The sequence below is a fragment of the Notolepis coatsorum genome, assembly GCF_963971535.1.
Source record: "Notolepis coatsorum genome assembly, chromosome: 11".
Classification (NCBI taxonomy): Eukaryota; Metazoa; Chordata; class Actinopteri; order Aulopiformes; family Paralepididae; genus Notolepis; species Notolepis coatsorum.
In genome coordinates, this window is record NC_140175.1 from 1,324,126 (window position 1) to 1,340,432 (window position 16,307).

The 16,307-nt window shown below is 43.3% G+C and overlaps 1 protein-coding gene across 1 annotated transcript in view; it reads right to left on the reverse strand.

The window, feature by feature from the left end:
• Positions 1 to 16,307, reverse strand: part of aggf1 (angiogenic factor with G patch and FHA domains 1) — a 39,488-nt gene that overhangs the window by 9,323 nt on the left and 13,858 nt on the right. Inside the window, exons 6-11 of the mRNA XM_084324360.1 lie at positions 14,200 to 14,869; positions 12,003 to 12,111; positions 10,953 to 11,004; positions 9,633 to 9,734; positions 4,758 to 4,926; positions 2,043 to 2,122 (exon numbers count right to left, since the gene is read on the reverse strand). Coding sequence (XP_084180486.1) covers positions 2,043 to 2,122; positions 4,758 to 4,926; positions 9,633 to 9,734; positions 10,953 to 11,004; positions 12,003 to 12,111; positions 14,200 to 14,869 — 1,182 coding nt within the window. The remainder of the gene's footprint in view (positions 1 to 2,042; positions 2,123 to 4,757; positions 4,927 to 9,632; positions 9,735 to 10,952; positions 11,005 to 12,002; positions 12,112 to 14,199; positions 14,870 to 16,307) is intronic.

Sequence of the window (16,307 nt, forward strand, 5' to 3'; positions counted from 1 at the left end):
TGCGAACAACGAAAATTTGACTTTTTATTTTATAGATTTTCCACAAATAAGGGAAGGACTCTAATAGAGCTGCATAGTTCAGGGTTTTATTTCAAAGTCGGTCTACAGACACCAGTGTTTTGTCTCCTCTTCTGTGTTTTATTTAAAAGTAGGTCTACACAGCCAGTATTTTTTCTCCTCTTCATAAGAGATTGAGGTTTTCCTTTGTTAGAACAGGTAAAAACAGTAATAAAAAGTCTAACATTTTCTTTTTGTTGCTTTATAATCCCATTAATGCAACAAACTGTGTGCTATAAGTATAAAGTATAATAAATTGCACATTACTTTGGGTATATGCAATAGACCTGTCTCAAACCCTGCCCCTTTTCTTGATCCTCCAATCACAGCTGTCGCTTACCTCTGACTTCCTCATACAAACTTTGTTTAAACTTTGTTTGTACGAGGAAGTCAGAGGTAAGCGACAGCTGTGATTGGAGGATCAAGAAAAGAGGGCAGGGTTTTGAGACAGGTCCATTGTCAGGCGTTTTTTTTTTTTAAACTTTGGCCATTCCGCTGGCTCTTTTTTGCGTTTATCGCATTTACTCTGGTCAAGAATGACCGACAGAAACAGGCTGAAGGGGTACAGATGGGGGGGAAGACACTCTGGGAAAGGCACGGCTGCAGTCCGGGATTCGAACTCGCTAAACCCGAGATCTGTGACGAGCACGGTTGTCCCCGGCGCCGAAATAGCGCTCGAGGTACGTGGTGAGCTACTGGAGCTCCCCCAATTGTCAGGCGTTTTATGCTAAATGTGGGGTATGCTTGGGGATATATAAAACGTTATACACTGCAGGGTTAGAAATTAACATTTTTTTCAAGGGCTTTTTTTTGCCCCCCTTAACACTTTAATCGCCGGAAACGCCGTAACTCGTCATTCCCCGCCATGCTCATTCTGCCGAAGACGCCGTAACACGTCTTTGATATCAATATTTCAAAAATCTGTGATCGAAATCATATTTCTCCCCCGGGGACCTGAGATATACTGCTGAGCTCCACTCAACTCTCTAACGCTTCAAGAGCGCCATCTGGTGGCCGATCGGCAGATCGCCCAACAGGAAGTCATGTGGATGAAGTGGTGCTCACCCATATTTCGTCCGGGCACTCGCTATCATTAGCAGGACTCCATCTTGACACAATGGATGTCGATCGGTTGCAAATAACTCGACAAACATGATTTGGACGTATATACTATTATACAACCTGGAAATGGATCGGGTATTTCTACATCCCATAATATGAATATCTCTGCTCCACGCTCATCGCCCAACGGCGCGAGGAAGATACGGTAAGATCCAGCGTTATTTTCCAACGTGTTCTTTACTAACTGCTCTGATGATCATATCACCCACACTAGATGAATGATATAACGTTGCCCACGGAATTATAAACGACCCCCCGCCCATCTGGTCAACAGTATACACAAGGTACAGTATACACAAGGTGCAGTATACACAAGGTACAGTATACACTAGGTGCAGTATACACAAGGTGCAGTATACACAAGGTACAGTATACACAAGGTGCAGTATACACAAGGTGCAGTATACACAAGGTACAGTATACACAAGGTGCAGTATACGCAAGGTACAGTATACACTAGGTACAGTATACACTAGGTACAGTATACACAAGGTACAGTATACACAAGGTACAGTATACACAAGGTGCAGTATACGCAAGGTACAGTATACACTAGGTACAGTATACACTAGGTGCAGTATACACTAGGTGCAGTATACACTAGGTGCAGTATACACAAGGTACAGTATACGCAAGGTACAGTATACACAAGGTGCAGTATACACTAGGTACAGTATACACTAGGTACAGTATACACAAGGTACAGTATACACTAGGTACAGTATACACAAGGTGCAGTATACACTAGGTGCAGTATACACAAGGTACAGTATAACCCTAACATGATATAAATATGATATAAGTCATATGTTAGTCTGTATGTCGTCTACGTGCTGCTGGTATATGATGTCATCATCACTCACCTTCAGGCCGTACTTGACCTTCATCTGTCGGAGCTCCTTCTGTCTCAGGGCCTCCTTGTCTTCCTTGGAAGGAGCAGGACCTTTAAAACAGCAGAACCCAAACAACCCTCGTCATCTCAACGTACTGAGCAGGACCTTTAAAACAGCAGAACCCAAACAACCCTCGTCATCTCAACGTACTGAGCAGGACCTTTAAAACAGCAGAACCCAAACAACCCTCGTCATCTCAACGTACTGAGCAGGACCTTTAAAACAGCAGAACCCAAACAACCCTCGTCATCTCAACGTACTGAGCAGGACCTTTAAAACAGCAGAACCCAAACAACCCTCGTCATCTCAACGTACTGAGCAGGACCTTTAAAACAGCAGAACCCAAACAACCCTCGTCATCTCAACGTACTGAGCAGGACCTTTAAAACAGCAGAACCCAAACAACCCTCGTCATCTCAACGTACTGAGCAGGACCTTTAAAACAGCAGAACCCAGACAACCCTCGTCATCTCAACGTACTGAGCAGGACCTTTAAAACAGCAGAACCCAAACAACCCTTGTCATCTCAACGTACTGAGCAGGACCTTTAAAACAGCAGAACCCAAACAACCCTCGTCATCTCAACGTACTGAGCAGGACCTTTAAAACAGCAGAACCCAAACAACCCTCGTCATCTCAACGTACTGAGCAGGACCTTTAAAACAGCAGAACCCAAACAACCCTCGTCATCTCAACGTACTGAGCAGGACCTTTAAAACAGCAGAACCCAGACAACCCTCGTCATCTCAACGTACTGAGCAGGACCTTTAAAACAGCAGAACCCAAACAACCCTTGTCATCTCAACGTACTGAGCAGGACCTTTAAAACAGCAGAACCCAAACAACCCTCGTCATCTCAACGGCCCTTTTACACACATCCGGACCCGTTACACGCTTGACCGATTAAAGAAAATGACACCTAAGCCTAGCTACTAGGGATGTCCGATATTATCGGCCGATATCGGCATTCATTTTTTTTTTTTTACATTTATATAACCTTTATTTACCCAGGCAAGCAAGTAAGAACAAATTCTGATTTTATTTATTGTCAAAAGTATGCATAATGTTGTGTTAATTCCACAACAAGAGATATGTAATGTTAATTACCTGAAATTATTCCATTTTTTGGGGGGGGAAACCCTGCATATATCGGTATCGGTTGATATCGGTATCGGAAATTAAGTAATTAATTAATTACTAGCTACACTAATATAAATGACACCTAAGCCTAGCTACACTAATATAAATGACACCTAAGCCTAGCTACACTAATATAAATGACACCTAACCCTAGCTACACTAATATAAATGACACCTAAGCCTAGCTACACTAATATAAATGACACCTAAGCCTAGCTACACTAATATAAATGACACCTAAGCCTAGCTACACTAATATAAACGACACCTAAGCCTAGCTACACTAATATAAATGACACCTAAGCCTAGCTACACTAATATAAATGACACCTAAGCCTAGCTACACTAATATAAACGACACCTAAGCCTAGCTACACTAATATAAATGACACCTAAGCCTAGCTACACTAATATAAACGACACCTAAGCCTAGCTACACTAATATAAATGACACCTAAGCCTAGCTACACTAATATAAACGACACCTAAGCCTAGCTACACTAATATAAACGACACCTAAGCCTAGCTACACTAATATAAATGACACCTAAGCCTAGCTACACTAATATAAATGACACCTAAGCCTAGCTACACTAATATAAATGACACCTAAGCCTAGCTACACTAATATAAACAACACCTAAGCCTAGCTACACTAATATAAACGACACCTAAGCCTAGCTACACTAATATAAATGACACCTAAGCCTAGCTACACTAATATAAACGACACCTAAGCCTAGCTACACTAATATAAATGACACCTAAGCCTAGCTACATTAATATAAATGACACCTAAGCCTAGCTACACTAATATAAACGACACCTAAGCCTAGCTACACTAATATAAACGACACCTAAGCCTAGCTACACTAATATAAATGACACCTAAGCCTAGCTACACTAATATAAACGACACCTAAGCCTAGCTACACTAATATAAATGACACCTAAGCCTAGCTACACTAATATAAACGACACCTAAGCCTAGCTACACTAATATAAATGACACCTAAGCCTAGCTACACTAATATAAATGACACCTAAGCCTAGCTACACTAATATAAACGACACCTAAGCCTAGCTACACTAATATAAACGACACCTAAGCCTAGCTACACTAATATAAACGACACCTAAGCCTAGCTACACTAATATAAAAAATAGACTATTTGATGCTGTGCTGAGACAGTTTAGCTGTGTTTTTGTTTACAGTGTGCCATCTAGTTAGCCCCGAGCTCTATTGTCCTAGTCACTAGGACCTAGTGTGTGGGGGGGGGGGGGGGGGAAGAGGCGAGGGGAACACAAGCATTGGTTCTGAAAGCTAACATACTTTAACACATTCCTGGCCAACCACATATATATACGGTATTGGGAGCCAGCGGTTGATATGTTTTTGACTCGTTTTTTCTTTTATTCGCTCTTAATACCCTATTCAATGTCACTGAGCTGTATTTTGCCTGGAAAAGGCATATTGGGACTCCGAAGGTGCAGTACCGGCCTGATCCTGCTAGTGGCGCTGTATCGAGTCTCCTGGTGTCTCACCTGTTGTCTCCTGGTGTCTCTTGTGCTTGCTGAGGTGGGCCATGACCTGGCCGGGCTCGCAGCCGTCGCAGGTGTCGGTCCCAGAGTGGACGTGGAAGGACAGGACGGTCTCTCCCATCTTCACCTCGTCTCCGTGCATCAGGGCGTACGGCGCGCACTTCGTCTTGGGCTGAGAGGGCACAGGAGAGGCTTAAAGGGGCAGTTCACCCCAAAAGGAAATGTCGCCCCTTTAACGCATGGATACTGATTGATTGAAAAGTTTATTAACAGATTGCAGAATGGGTACAGTACAGTACAGCTCAATACATACAATTGTTAAGGGGATGCAGACCAGAGAAAGACTTTCATCTTGTTTACATCAGGGTCCCCCGTTTTCAATTCATCATAACATATATGACATACAGATAGACAGTACTGCTACATCTATACATTTATGACATACCAGATTTGCAAATACAGTACTGTTTGTGATACAAAGTGTCCAGAAAAAGAGTGTATATACATTTGACGTAGAAAATGTACATTGGAGGTTGGGTAGGTGGGGTGGGGGACACTGTACATTGGAATACTGACAAAGCCATACTTGGTCATTTACTGTACAACTGGGTTAGGACATTTGTAGGGGCCAGTTTCGAATTGCAGTCTCCCGTAGATGCTCTTTGAGAGTGTTTTTGAAAGTGGGTAGTGATTCACATTCCTTTACAGCTTTGGGTAGGGCGTTCCACATTGATGTGGCATAATTGCTAAACGTGTAAGTATTTTGACATGTACATGGGTACCTTGGTCGTGTAGTGTATGTTGTAGACCAGGCCCATTGCAAGTTGCTGTACTCTGTCGTCTACTCTAAGCCATCCTAGGTTGTCAAAGTGGGCAGGGGTGAGGTGGGTTCTAGGAGTCAGGTCAAGTAGTAGTCGGACTAGTTTGTTTTGAGATGTTTGTAATTTGGTTTTTAGTGCCTTTGAGGTGCTTTGGTACCATGAGGTGCAAGCATAGTCATAGTACCCTTGAATGAGTGCTCCTACTAGAGTCTTCAGGGTATTCTTGTTTACCAGAGAGGAGATCCGGTACAAGAATCTAGTTCGTTGGTTGACTTTTTTTATTACATTGGATGCCATTTTGTCACAGGAAAGATTAGCCTCTAGGATGGAACCCAGGTAGGTAATTTCATCTTTCCTTGTGATAATATTGTCACCTACTGTAACTGAGAAGCCGTCGGTCTTGCTGAGTTTGTTATTTGAACCGAAGAGAATGGAGTCTGTTTTGCCCATGTGTAATGATAGTTTGTTATCAGCGAGCCAGGTGCAGATTCTGCCTAGTTCTGAGCTGAGGGCTTTTTCAACCTGTAACTTGTTCTTGTCAGAGACCAGCAGGGCTGAGTCGTCCGCAAACAGGAACAAGTTGCAGTCACAAGCTGACGACATGTCATTTGCATGAATTAGGAAGAGTAGCGGTCCTAGTATGCTTCCTTGTGGAACACCACAGCTCACTGTGAGGGGGGGGGATAGGGTACCGTTTACCTCCACCATCTGTTCTCTCCCCTCCAGCTAGGATTGCATCCAGCTCACTGATAGACTATCAAAACCAATTGCTTTTAGCTTGTCATAGGGCTGGGCGATATGGAAAAAAATCATATCGCGATAACGATATGATAATGTTATCATATTTCTCGATATCGATAATTATCGAATTGTTATAAGTATTAAAAAAAATAAAAATAAAAAATTTAACAACAGATGTATGTTTATTTTGCAGCAATTCTTTGTCATTGCCGCCATCTTTAGTGTTACATCCCCTCACACTCCAGTTCTCAGGCTGCAGCTGGTTTGAAAGCGAAAGTAAACCGGCTTCTCTGCTGGCTGTGGCTCCAGGGGAGTTGAACAGTTCTGGCTCTGCTAGTTTATTTTCTATCTTTTGGCGCTTTTTTGGTGGACAAACCACCTCACATGTGCACCGTGACTCGTGACTGGAGTCTAGCTCTGCTAGCACACATAGCCTACTGTGTACAGACGGTTTCAAACTGTATTTTAAATTAGAAAGCAAACTAAATAAATGGACAAGAGAAAAATAAATCTCAATTTGGTCAGTATTGTCATTTGGACAAGCAAAGCCATTACTTTAAGTTGCAGGCAAGAAAGACAAGTCTGTCCACTGTCTCTGGTTTTAAAACTGCCCTGTTGCAGGTCAAAAAAAAAAAAAAAAAAAATTATTTCGATATTCGATATCGATTATTAAAATATATCGCGATATTTATCGTTATCGTTATATCGCCCAGCCCTAGCTTGTCAATCAGAATGGTGTGATTGACAGTGTCGAAGGCCTTTTGTAGGTCCAGCATGACCATGCCGCAGTATTTGCCCGCGTCCACCTCTTGTTTGATGTGGTCGTTCAAATAGAGAAGGCATGTGTCAGTGGAGTGGGATGTTCTGAAGCCAGATTGGAATTCGTAGATTAGATTTTTTTCCGCCAGGTACTTTTAGACCTGTTCGTATACTATTTTTTCCATGACTTTCGAGATGGAGGTAAGAATAGAAACAGGGCGGTAGTTGCCTGGGTCTAATTTGATGCCCTTTTTGTGCAGGGGTGTTACTCTCGCAATTTTGAAGTCCTTGGGGACGTGTCCCTGTTTTATAGAGAGGTTTATTATGTGTGTGATGACTGGGGTGATGGCGACACGCTGAGCGTGTTGTCCGTCTTTATGTTTATGTTTGAGAACCTGGTTTTAAGTTTTTTACTGCAGCCTAGTTGATTGAATAATTTCCAAAGTTCACGTGGTTTATTTTTGTTTCTCAGTTTTGATCATGGAGTTTACGTCATTTCTTAGACTTATACAGAAGTGGTAGTGGTGTGAACTGCCCCTTTAAGACATGGATACAGAAGTGGTAGTGGTGTGAACTGCCCCTTTAAGACATGGATACAGAAGTGGTAGTGGTGTGAACTGCCCCTTTAAGACATGGATACAGAAGTGGTAGTGGTGTGAACTGCCCCTTTAAGACATGGATACAGAAGTGGTAGTGGTGTGAACTGCCCCTTTAAGACATGGATACAGAAGTGGTAGTGGTGTGAACTGCCCCTTTAAGACATGGATACAGAAGTGGTAGTGGTGTGAACTGCCCCTTTAAGACAAGGATACAGAAGTGGTAGTGGTGTGAACTGCCCCTTTAAGACATGGATACAGAAGTGGTAGTGGTGTGAACTGCCCCTTTAAGACAAGGATACAGAAGTGGTAGTGGTGTGAACTGCCCCTTTAAGACATGGATACAGAAGTGGTAGTGGTGTGAACTGCCCCTTTAAGACATGGATACAGAAGTGGTAGTGGTGTGAACTGCCCCTTTAAGACATGGATACAGAAGTGGTAGTGGTGTGAACTGCCCCTTTAAGACATGGATACAGAAGTGGTAGTGGTGTGAACTGCCCCTTTAAGACATGGATACAGAAGTGGTAGTGGTGTGAACTGCCCCTTTAAGACATGGATACAGAAGTGGTAGTGGTGTGAACTGCCCCTTTAAGACAAGGATACAGAAGTGGTAGTGGTGTGAACTGCCCCTTTAAGACATGGATACAGAAGTGGTAGTGGTGTGAACTGCCCCTTTAAGACAAGTCAAGTCAAGTAAACATTTCTGTATAGCACATTTCCAGGCAGCGGCAGCTGGCACCAAAGTGCTTCACAGGCAGGTTGATAAAAACTAAATAATATGATGCAAGATATAAGATTAAAACACAGTAAAGCAATGAAAGTAATAAAAACAGGTATGACACAGTAAAACAAAGAGGATAGAAGGGCCAGGGGTCTAGTGGTGATTAAGTGGGGGGGGGGGGGAAGGCCAAGGAGAACAGGTAGGTTTTTAAAAGTGATTTAAAAGCCTGCACGGTCTGGGCGGTCCGTACGACATGGATACAGAGGTGGTAGTGGCTGAACAGAACTCAGAGCTAGGGATGCACCGATCCGATATTGGTATCCGTATCGGCCGCCGATATCAGTAAAATAGCTGGATTGGGTATCGAAAAAATATATATATATCGGATTATTATATATATATTTTATTTAAGAATAAAATAAGAAATAACTATTCAGTACATTTATATCTATGTGTTAATTTGTTACATTTAGTTTCACTAAGTTATGAAAGTAATGTTTTAAGTCGAGCCTGATGTTGCCTTGTTGCACAAAGGAATGATCCCAGTCTCTTCCACACAGTGACAGTGAGGCGTACAGTTTATTAATTGAATGAATGAAGTTTATTTTCTGTCTTTGTTTACAACAAATCAAAAACACACTTGTGATCCTTTACAATTCTTAAACGCTAAATATATATATATATTTTTTTTTTGTTTTTTTGTAAAAAAAATTGGACAATGGGTATCGGATCGGTATTGGGCGATACCTGGGTTTGGGTATCGGGACTGAAAAAGTGCGATCGGTGCTGCATCCCTACTGGGAGGGTTCTGACCTGTAGGGTTCTGACCTGTACTGCATCCCTACTGGGAGGGTTCTGACCTGTAGGATCCTGATCGGTACTGCATCCCTACTGGGAGGGTTCTGACCTGTAGGATCCTGATACTGCATCCCTACTGGGAGGGTTCTGACCTGGAGGATCCTGATACTGCATCCCTACTGGGAGGGTTCTGACCTGGAGGATCCTGATACTGCATCCCTACTGGGAGGGTTCTGACCTGGAGGATCCTGATACTGCATCCCTACTGGGAGGGTTCTGACCTGTAGGATCCTGATACTGCATCCCTACTGGGAGGGTTCTGACCTGGAGGATCCTGATACTGCATCCCTACTGGGAGGGTTCTGACCTGTAGGATCCTGATACTGCATCCCTACTGGGAGGGTTCTGACCTGTACTGCATCCCTACTGGGAGGGTTCTGACCTGGAGGATCCTGATGCCGTTGATGACGGTGCCGTTCTGACTGCCCTGGTCCACCAGCATGTAGCCGCGCTGCTCTGCCTGGAAGTACACCTCCGCATGGAACTGGAGAGAGAGAGAGAGAGAGAGAGAGAGAGAGAGAGAGAGAGAGAGAGAGAGAGAGAGAGAGAGAGAGAGACAGAGAGGAGAGAGAGAGAGAGAGAGAGTCAGTCTGTGTACCGTCATCACTATAATCAATATAATCACTATAATCACTGTCATCACTATAATCACTATAATCACTATAATCAATATAATCACTATAATCACTGTAATCAATATAATCACTATAATCAATATAATCACTGTCATCACTATAATCACTATAATCACTATAATCAATATAATCACTATAATCACTGTAATCAATATAATCACTATAATCACTATAATCAATATAATCACTATAAAAACTATAATCAATATAATCACTATAAACACTATAATCAATATAATCACTGTAATCACTATAATCACTATAATCACTATAAACACTATAAACACTATAATCAATATAATCACTATAATCAATATAATCACTATAATCAGTGTAATCAATATAATCACTATAATCACTATAATCAATATAATCACTATAAACACTATAATCAATATAATCACTATAATCACTATAATCACTATAAACACTATAAACACTATAATCAATATAATCACTATAATCAGTGTAATCAATATAATCACTATAATCAATATAATCACTATAATCACTATAAACACTATAATGAATATAATCACTATAAACACTATAAACACTATAATCACTAAACACTATAATCACTATAATCAATATAATCAATATAATCACTGAACACTATAATCACTATAATCACTAAACACTATAATCACTATAATCACTATCATCACTATAATCACTGAACACTATAATCAATATAATCACTATAATCACTATAATCAATATAATCACTGAACACTATAATCAATATAATCACTATAATCAATATAATCACTGAACACTATAATCAATATAATCACAATAATCAATATAATCACTGAACACTATAATCACTGAACACTATAATTAACACTGAAGAGCCCCGCAGTGAGTGAGTGAGTCAGGAGCTGCCTGGGTTAGTTAGTGAGCTGCCTCCTGGGTTAGTTAGTGAGCTGCCTCCTGGGTTAGTTAGGGAGCTGCCTCCTGGGTTAGTTAGGGAGCTGCCTCCTGGGTTAGTTAGTGAGCTGCCTCCTGGGTTAGTTAGGGAGCTGGGTTAGGGAGCTGCCTGGAGAAAGTAAACGTGACGGTACCTTGCTGACTCCCACCTCAGCGATCTGGATGGCGTGGTCCATGTCCTTCTCTCTGCAACACAAAGCAGTAGGTCTCTCAGAGTGCTGAGCGATCGGCTCCCTCTGGTGGTCACAGAGTGAGATGCTCCTGCTAGTTCTAAAGCAGTGGTATCAGACTCAGACTCAGAGGACACGTCTTAACTCACGTTATGATTCAGTGCCATATATATATATATATATATGATACATATTGAAGTCGCCCGGCAGTCGTATCAACATCTGTATCTAGTCGACAACTGAAGGAAAAATATTTCAACAATATTTATTGTTGGTTTTCACATTGAACTGGAGGGACTGAAGTACTCTAATAATAAATAATATAACTAATAATAAACAATATTACTCTAACAATAAATAATATTAGTCTAATAATAAATAATATTAGTCTAATAATAAATAATATTGCTCTAATAATAAATAAATGTACTTTTCTCATTTTAAATAAATTAGGACAGCATTTAAAAATAAATGAAATGATGCGTTACATTAAGTGTGGGGTCGCCAAATATATTCCTAAATAAAATGGAGGGAGAGGGAGAGGGAGAGGAGAGGAGAGGAGAGGAGGAGAGAGGAGGAGAGAGGAGAGGAGAGGGGAGGAGAGGAGAGAGGGGGAGAGGAGAGGAGGAGAGGAGAGAGGGGGAGATGAGAGGAGAGGAGGGGAAAGAGGAGGAGAGGAGAGAGGAGAGGAGAGAGGGGGAGAGGAGAGGAGAGGAGAGGAGAGGAGAGGAGAGGAGAGGAGAGGAGGGGAGAGGAGAGGAGAGGAGAGGAGAGGAGAGGAGAGGAGAGGAGGGGAGGGGAGAGGAGAGGAGAGGAGAGGAGAGGAGGAGAGGAGAGGAGGAGAGAGGGGGAGAGGAGAGGAGAGGAGAGGAGAGGAGAGGAGAGGAGAGGAGAGGAGGAGAGATGGGGAGAGGAGAGGAGAGGAGAGGAGAGAGGGGGAGAGGAGAGGCGAGGAGAGGAGAGGAGAGGAGAGGAGAGGAGAGAGGGGGAGAGGGAGGGAGGAGGGGCGCTGACCTGCCGATGGTTGCTGGAGCGTCAGCTGTGATGATGAAGAGAGTTCCCACCTGGAGCACCGGAGACCTGACCACCATGACTCTGACGCAGGGAGGCCACGCCTCCTGGGCTGAGAACCAAACGTACAGTAAATACAGGGGATCGGCACATTTCACTTACATTTAAGACCTTTTCATTATTTTACCCCGTTAAGTTTTCAACAGCATCAAAATATGAATTAAAATAATTGTATAAAGAATTTTCCATGTTCTTCCGTCATCTAATAATATTTTCCATTACTTTTCCTGATATTTTAGGCTTTTGCCGCGGTATCGTTTTAGAACCGGTATTGTGATACTTAGGTAGAGCCATATGAAATCCGTTTTATTTTTTTCCAAATTCCATTTAATTCTTTTCCAAATTCCGTTTTTTCCGTTTTAATATTTCAGAATTCTGTATTTTGCTTTGTACGCTCATTTTACCATCAGAAATAGTGTCTAATAAGTGGGAATGAATAAATGTCCACAATTTAATAAGATATAACAGTCCATTTAATAGGGCTGTCTTAAATACTTCGAAGCTTCGTTCGATGGGCATGGGATTCGAATATGAAAAAAAAATTCGATAAAATTTTTTTTTTTTAATTATATATATTTTTGCAACATCAACTCTGCCTCTCTTTGTTAACTACAACAACAATGCTGTTTGTTATTTAAGATGAGGTCGGACTCGGCACTGACAGATCTGTGTTCATTGTGCTGCTTTTATAAAGCCTCAAATGACGGCTTACAATATTTCATGAAAGCAAAGTGTTTAGTTTGTCTAAGATTTAAAAAGGTTTAAACTTTACAGCACTGACAAAGTTGAACAAAGTGCTGTACAAGTCCCACAACATAAAAAAAAAAAAGTAAAAAAAGTAAAAAAAGATATATATATTTCTTTTTTTTATAGTTTATTCCATTTTTATTGCTCAATTCCACGATTCCGTCCGCGATTCCGTGATCGCGGATTCCATATGGCTCTATACTTAGGCTGGTATCGGTATCGAAGTCAAAATGTTGGTATCGTGACACTAGTTGGCACAATTTGGAAATGTAGATAACGCCAAGCTAACTTTTTATCTTTTAGATAACGCTACGCTAACTTTTTATCTTTTAGATAACGCTACGCTAACTTTTTATCTTTTAGATAACGCTAAGCTAACCTTTTATCTTTTAGATAACGCCAAGCTAACTTTTTATCTTTTAGATAACGCTAAGCTAACTTTTTATCTTTTAGATAACGCTAAGCTAACTTTTAATCTTTTAGATAACGCTACGCTAACTTTTTATCTTTTAGATAACGCTACGCTAACTTTCTATCTTTTAGATAACGCTAAGCTAACTTTTTATCTTTTAGATAACGCTACGCTAACTTTTTATCTTTTAGATAACGCTAAGCTAACTTTTTATCTTTTAGATAACGCCAAGCTAACTTTTTATCTTTTAGATAACGCTACGCTAACTTTTTATCTTTTAGATAACGCTAAGCTAACTTTTTATCTTTTAGATAACGCTAAGCTAACTTTTTATCTTTTAGATAACGCTAAGCTAACTTTTTATCTTTTAGATAAACGCTACGCTAACTTTTTATCTTTTAGATAACGCTAAGCTAACTTTTTATCTTTTAGATAACGCTAAGCTAACTGTTTATATATATGTTCTGACCCCTCCCCCTCCCAGGTGTTCTGACCCCTCCCCCTCCCAGGTGTTCTGACCCCTCCCCCTCCCAGGTGTTCTGACCCCTCCCCCTCCCAGAACCCCGGTGTTCTGACCCCTCCCCCTCCCCCTCCCAGGTGTTCTGACCCCTCCCCCTCCCAGGTGTTCTGACCCCTCCCCCTCCCAGAACCCCGGTGTTCTGACCCCTCCCCCTCCCAGGTGTTCTGACCCCTCCCCCTCCCAGGTGTTCTGACCCCTCCCCCTCCCAGAACCCCGGTGTTCTGACCCCTCCCCCTCCCAGGTGTTCTGACCCCTCCCCCTCCCAGGTGTTCTGACCCCTCCCCGGTGTTCTGACCCCTCCCCCTCCCCGGTGTTCCGACCCCTCCCCCTCCCCGGTGTTCTGACCCCTCCCCCTCCCAGAACCGTGTTCTGACACCTCCCCCTCCCAGAACCCAGGTGTTCTGACCCCTCCCCCTCCCAGAACCCAGGTGTTCTGACCACAGCAGCACGTCTCTCCTCACCTTCTGGACTCTCCGGCTCGGACTCTGGACTGGAGAGGGAGGGCGAGGTGAAGGAGGGCGTGGACTCCCAGCCTCGCTCCGACGCCGTGATCTCGCCCTCTTCCGGCTCGCTGGTCCCGGAGGAGGAGGAGGAGGATGAGTCGCTCTGCGCCGAATTCTTCTTCTTCTTCTTCTTCTTGTGTTTTTCCGATTTAAGCAGCTTCTTGTTCTTCTTCTTCTTCGTCTTCGTCTTCTTACTCTTGTTCTTCCGCTTCTTGGAGCCGCTCGTGTCGTCCGAGTGCGAGCCGTTCCTCCTCTTCCTCTTCTTGGACGAGGAGGACTTCACGTCGTCTTCCCGGCGATATATGGAGGCCTCTCTCCTGCGCGGGTCTGGACTGCTGGACCGGTGTCTCCTCTTCAGAGACGCCGCGACCCGCTGAGACGCTGCCCGCTGCTCCTCCTCCTCCTCCTCCTTCACGGCCTCGGCTCGGAGCTCCTGCTGGGAGCCTCTCTCTGCCCCCTTCTTCACCCTCTTGCCCCTCCTCCCCGGAGGCCTGTGGTTCTGGTCTGGTTCTGGAGCCGTGGTCTGGGCGGCCGGCACCTCGATCCTGGAGTGGAACTGGTAGCGCCCGCTCTCCGCGTCGCAGCAGTAGTAGATACCAGTGTTGGCGTCGTAGTACAGCTGACTGGCCTGAAGGGGGAACCAGCTCATTATTTAGCATGTTTTTCCAACACAGGGTCTTAGCACATCGTTAAGGGTCTTAGAACATCGTTAAGGGTCTTAGAACATAGTTAGGGTGTTACTGTTCATATGGAGTAAAGGAGCCAGGAAACTGAGAACCCAGGGACTTAGAACATCATTAAGGGTCTTAGAACATCGTTAAGGGTGTTACTGTTCATATGGAGTAAAGGAGCCAGGAAACTGAGAACCCAGGGTCTTAGAACACTACATATTTGTACATTGACACAATTCTCACAATTCTGGCTCTGTACACCACAACGGACTTGAAATTAAACTATCAAGATATGCCTTAAGCAGACTTTCAGCTTTTTTTTTTAATCCACTTTTTCTCCCCCATTTTTCAAAATGTTCTCCCAATTCCATTGTGCCAATTCTCCCCTCCCCTGTCTTGAACGTTGCTCGCATGTGCCCCCCACTGGTCGGTTGTAGGGAGGATAGAAGCCTTGCATCACGTGTCCCCTCCGATACACGAGGAGGCAGCCTGTCACATCTTTTCACCTGCCAGCGCGGACTCTCATTGGCAAGGTGTAACGTGTGGGAGGCTCACGCTGCCCCCACCACTTCCTGTCCTCGCTGTGCAGGCGTCCCCCGACCGACCTGTAGGAGTCGCTGTTTACAACGTCCAGATTACCACCCAGCCAGAATGAGGAGGTCTGTGATGGTGTATAGAGCCAGAATGAGGTCTGTGATGGTGTATAGAGCCAGAATGAGGAGGTCTGTGGTGGTGTATAGAGCCAGAATGAGGTCTGTGATGGTGTATAGAGCCAGAATGAGGTCTGTGATGGTGTATAGAGCCAGAATGAGGTCTGTGATGGTGTATAGAGCCAGAATGAGGTCTGTGATGGTGTATAGAGCCAGAATGAGGAGGTCTGTGATGGTGTATAGAGCCAGAATGAGGAGGTCTGTGATGGTGTATAGAGCCAGAATGAGGTCTGTGATGGTGTATAGAGCCAGAATGAGGTCTGTGATGGTGTATAGAGCCAGAATGAGGTCTGTGATGGTGTATAGAGCCAGAATGAGGAGGTCTGTGATGGTGTATAGAGCCAGAATGAGGAGGTCTGTGATGGTGTATAGAGCCAGAATGAGGTCTGTGATGGTGTATAGAGCCAGAATGAGGTCTGTGATGGTGTATAGCAGGGCTATTCAACTGGCGGCCCGCGGGCCAGATCCGGCCCGCGGGATGATTCTGACCGGCCCGCCAGTCAAATTTTTTTTTTTTTTTTTTTTCATGTCAACGTTAACACGCACAATTGAGCCAAAAGTCACTCAATTAATGACAGATTACATTGATAAATTGAGGGAAAACTTTGCAAGTCGATTTGATGAATTTGACATGTCCAGAGAATTGATGCATTTTGTGAGCAACCCATTTGCCAAATGTAGCTGC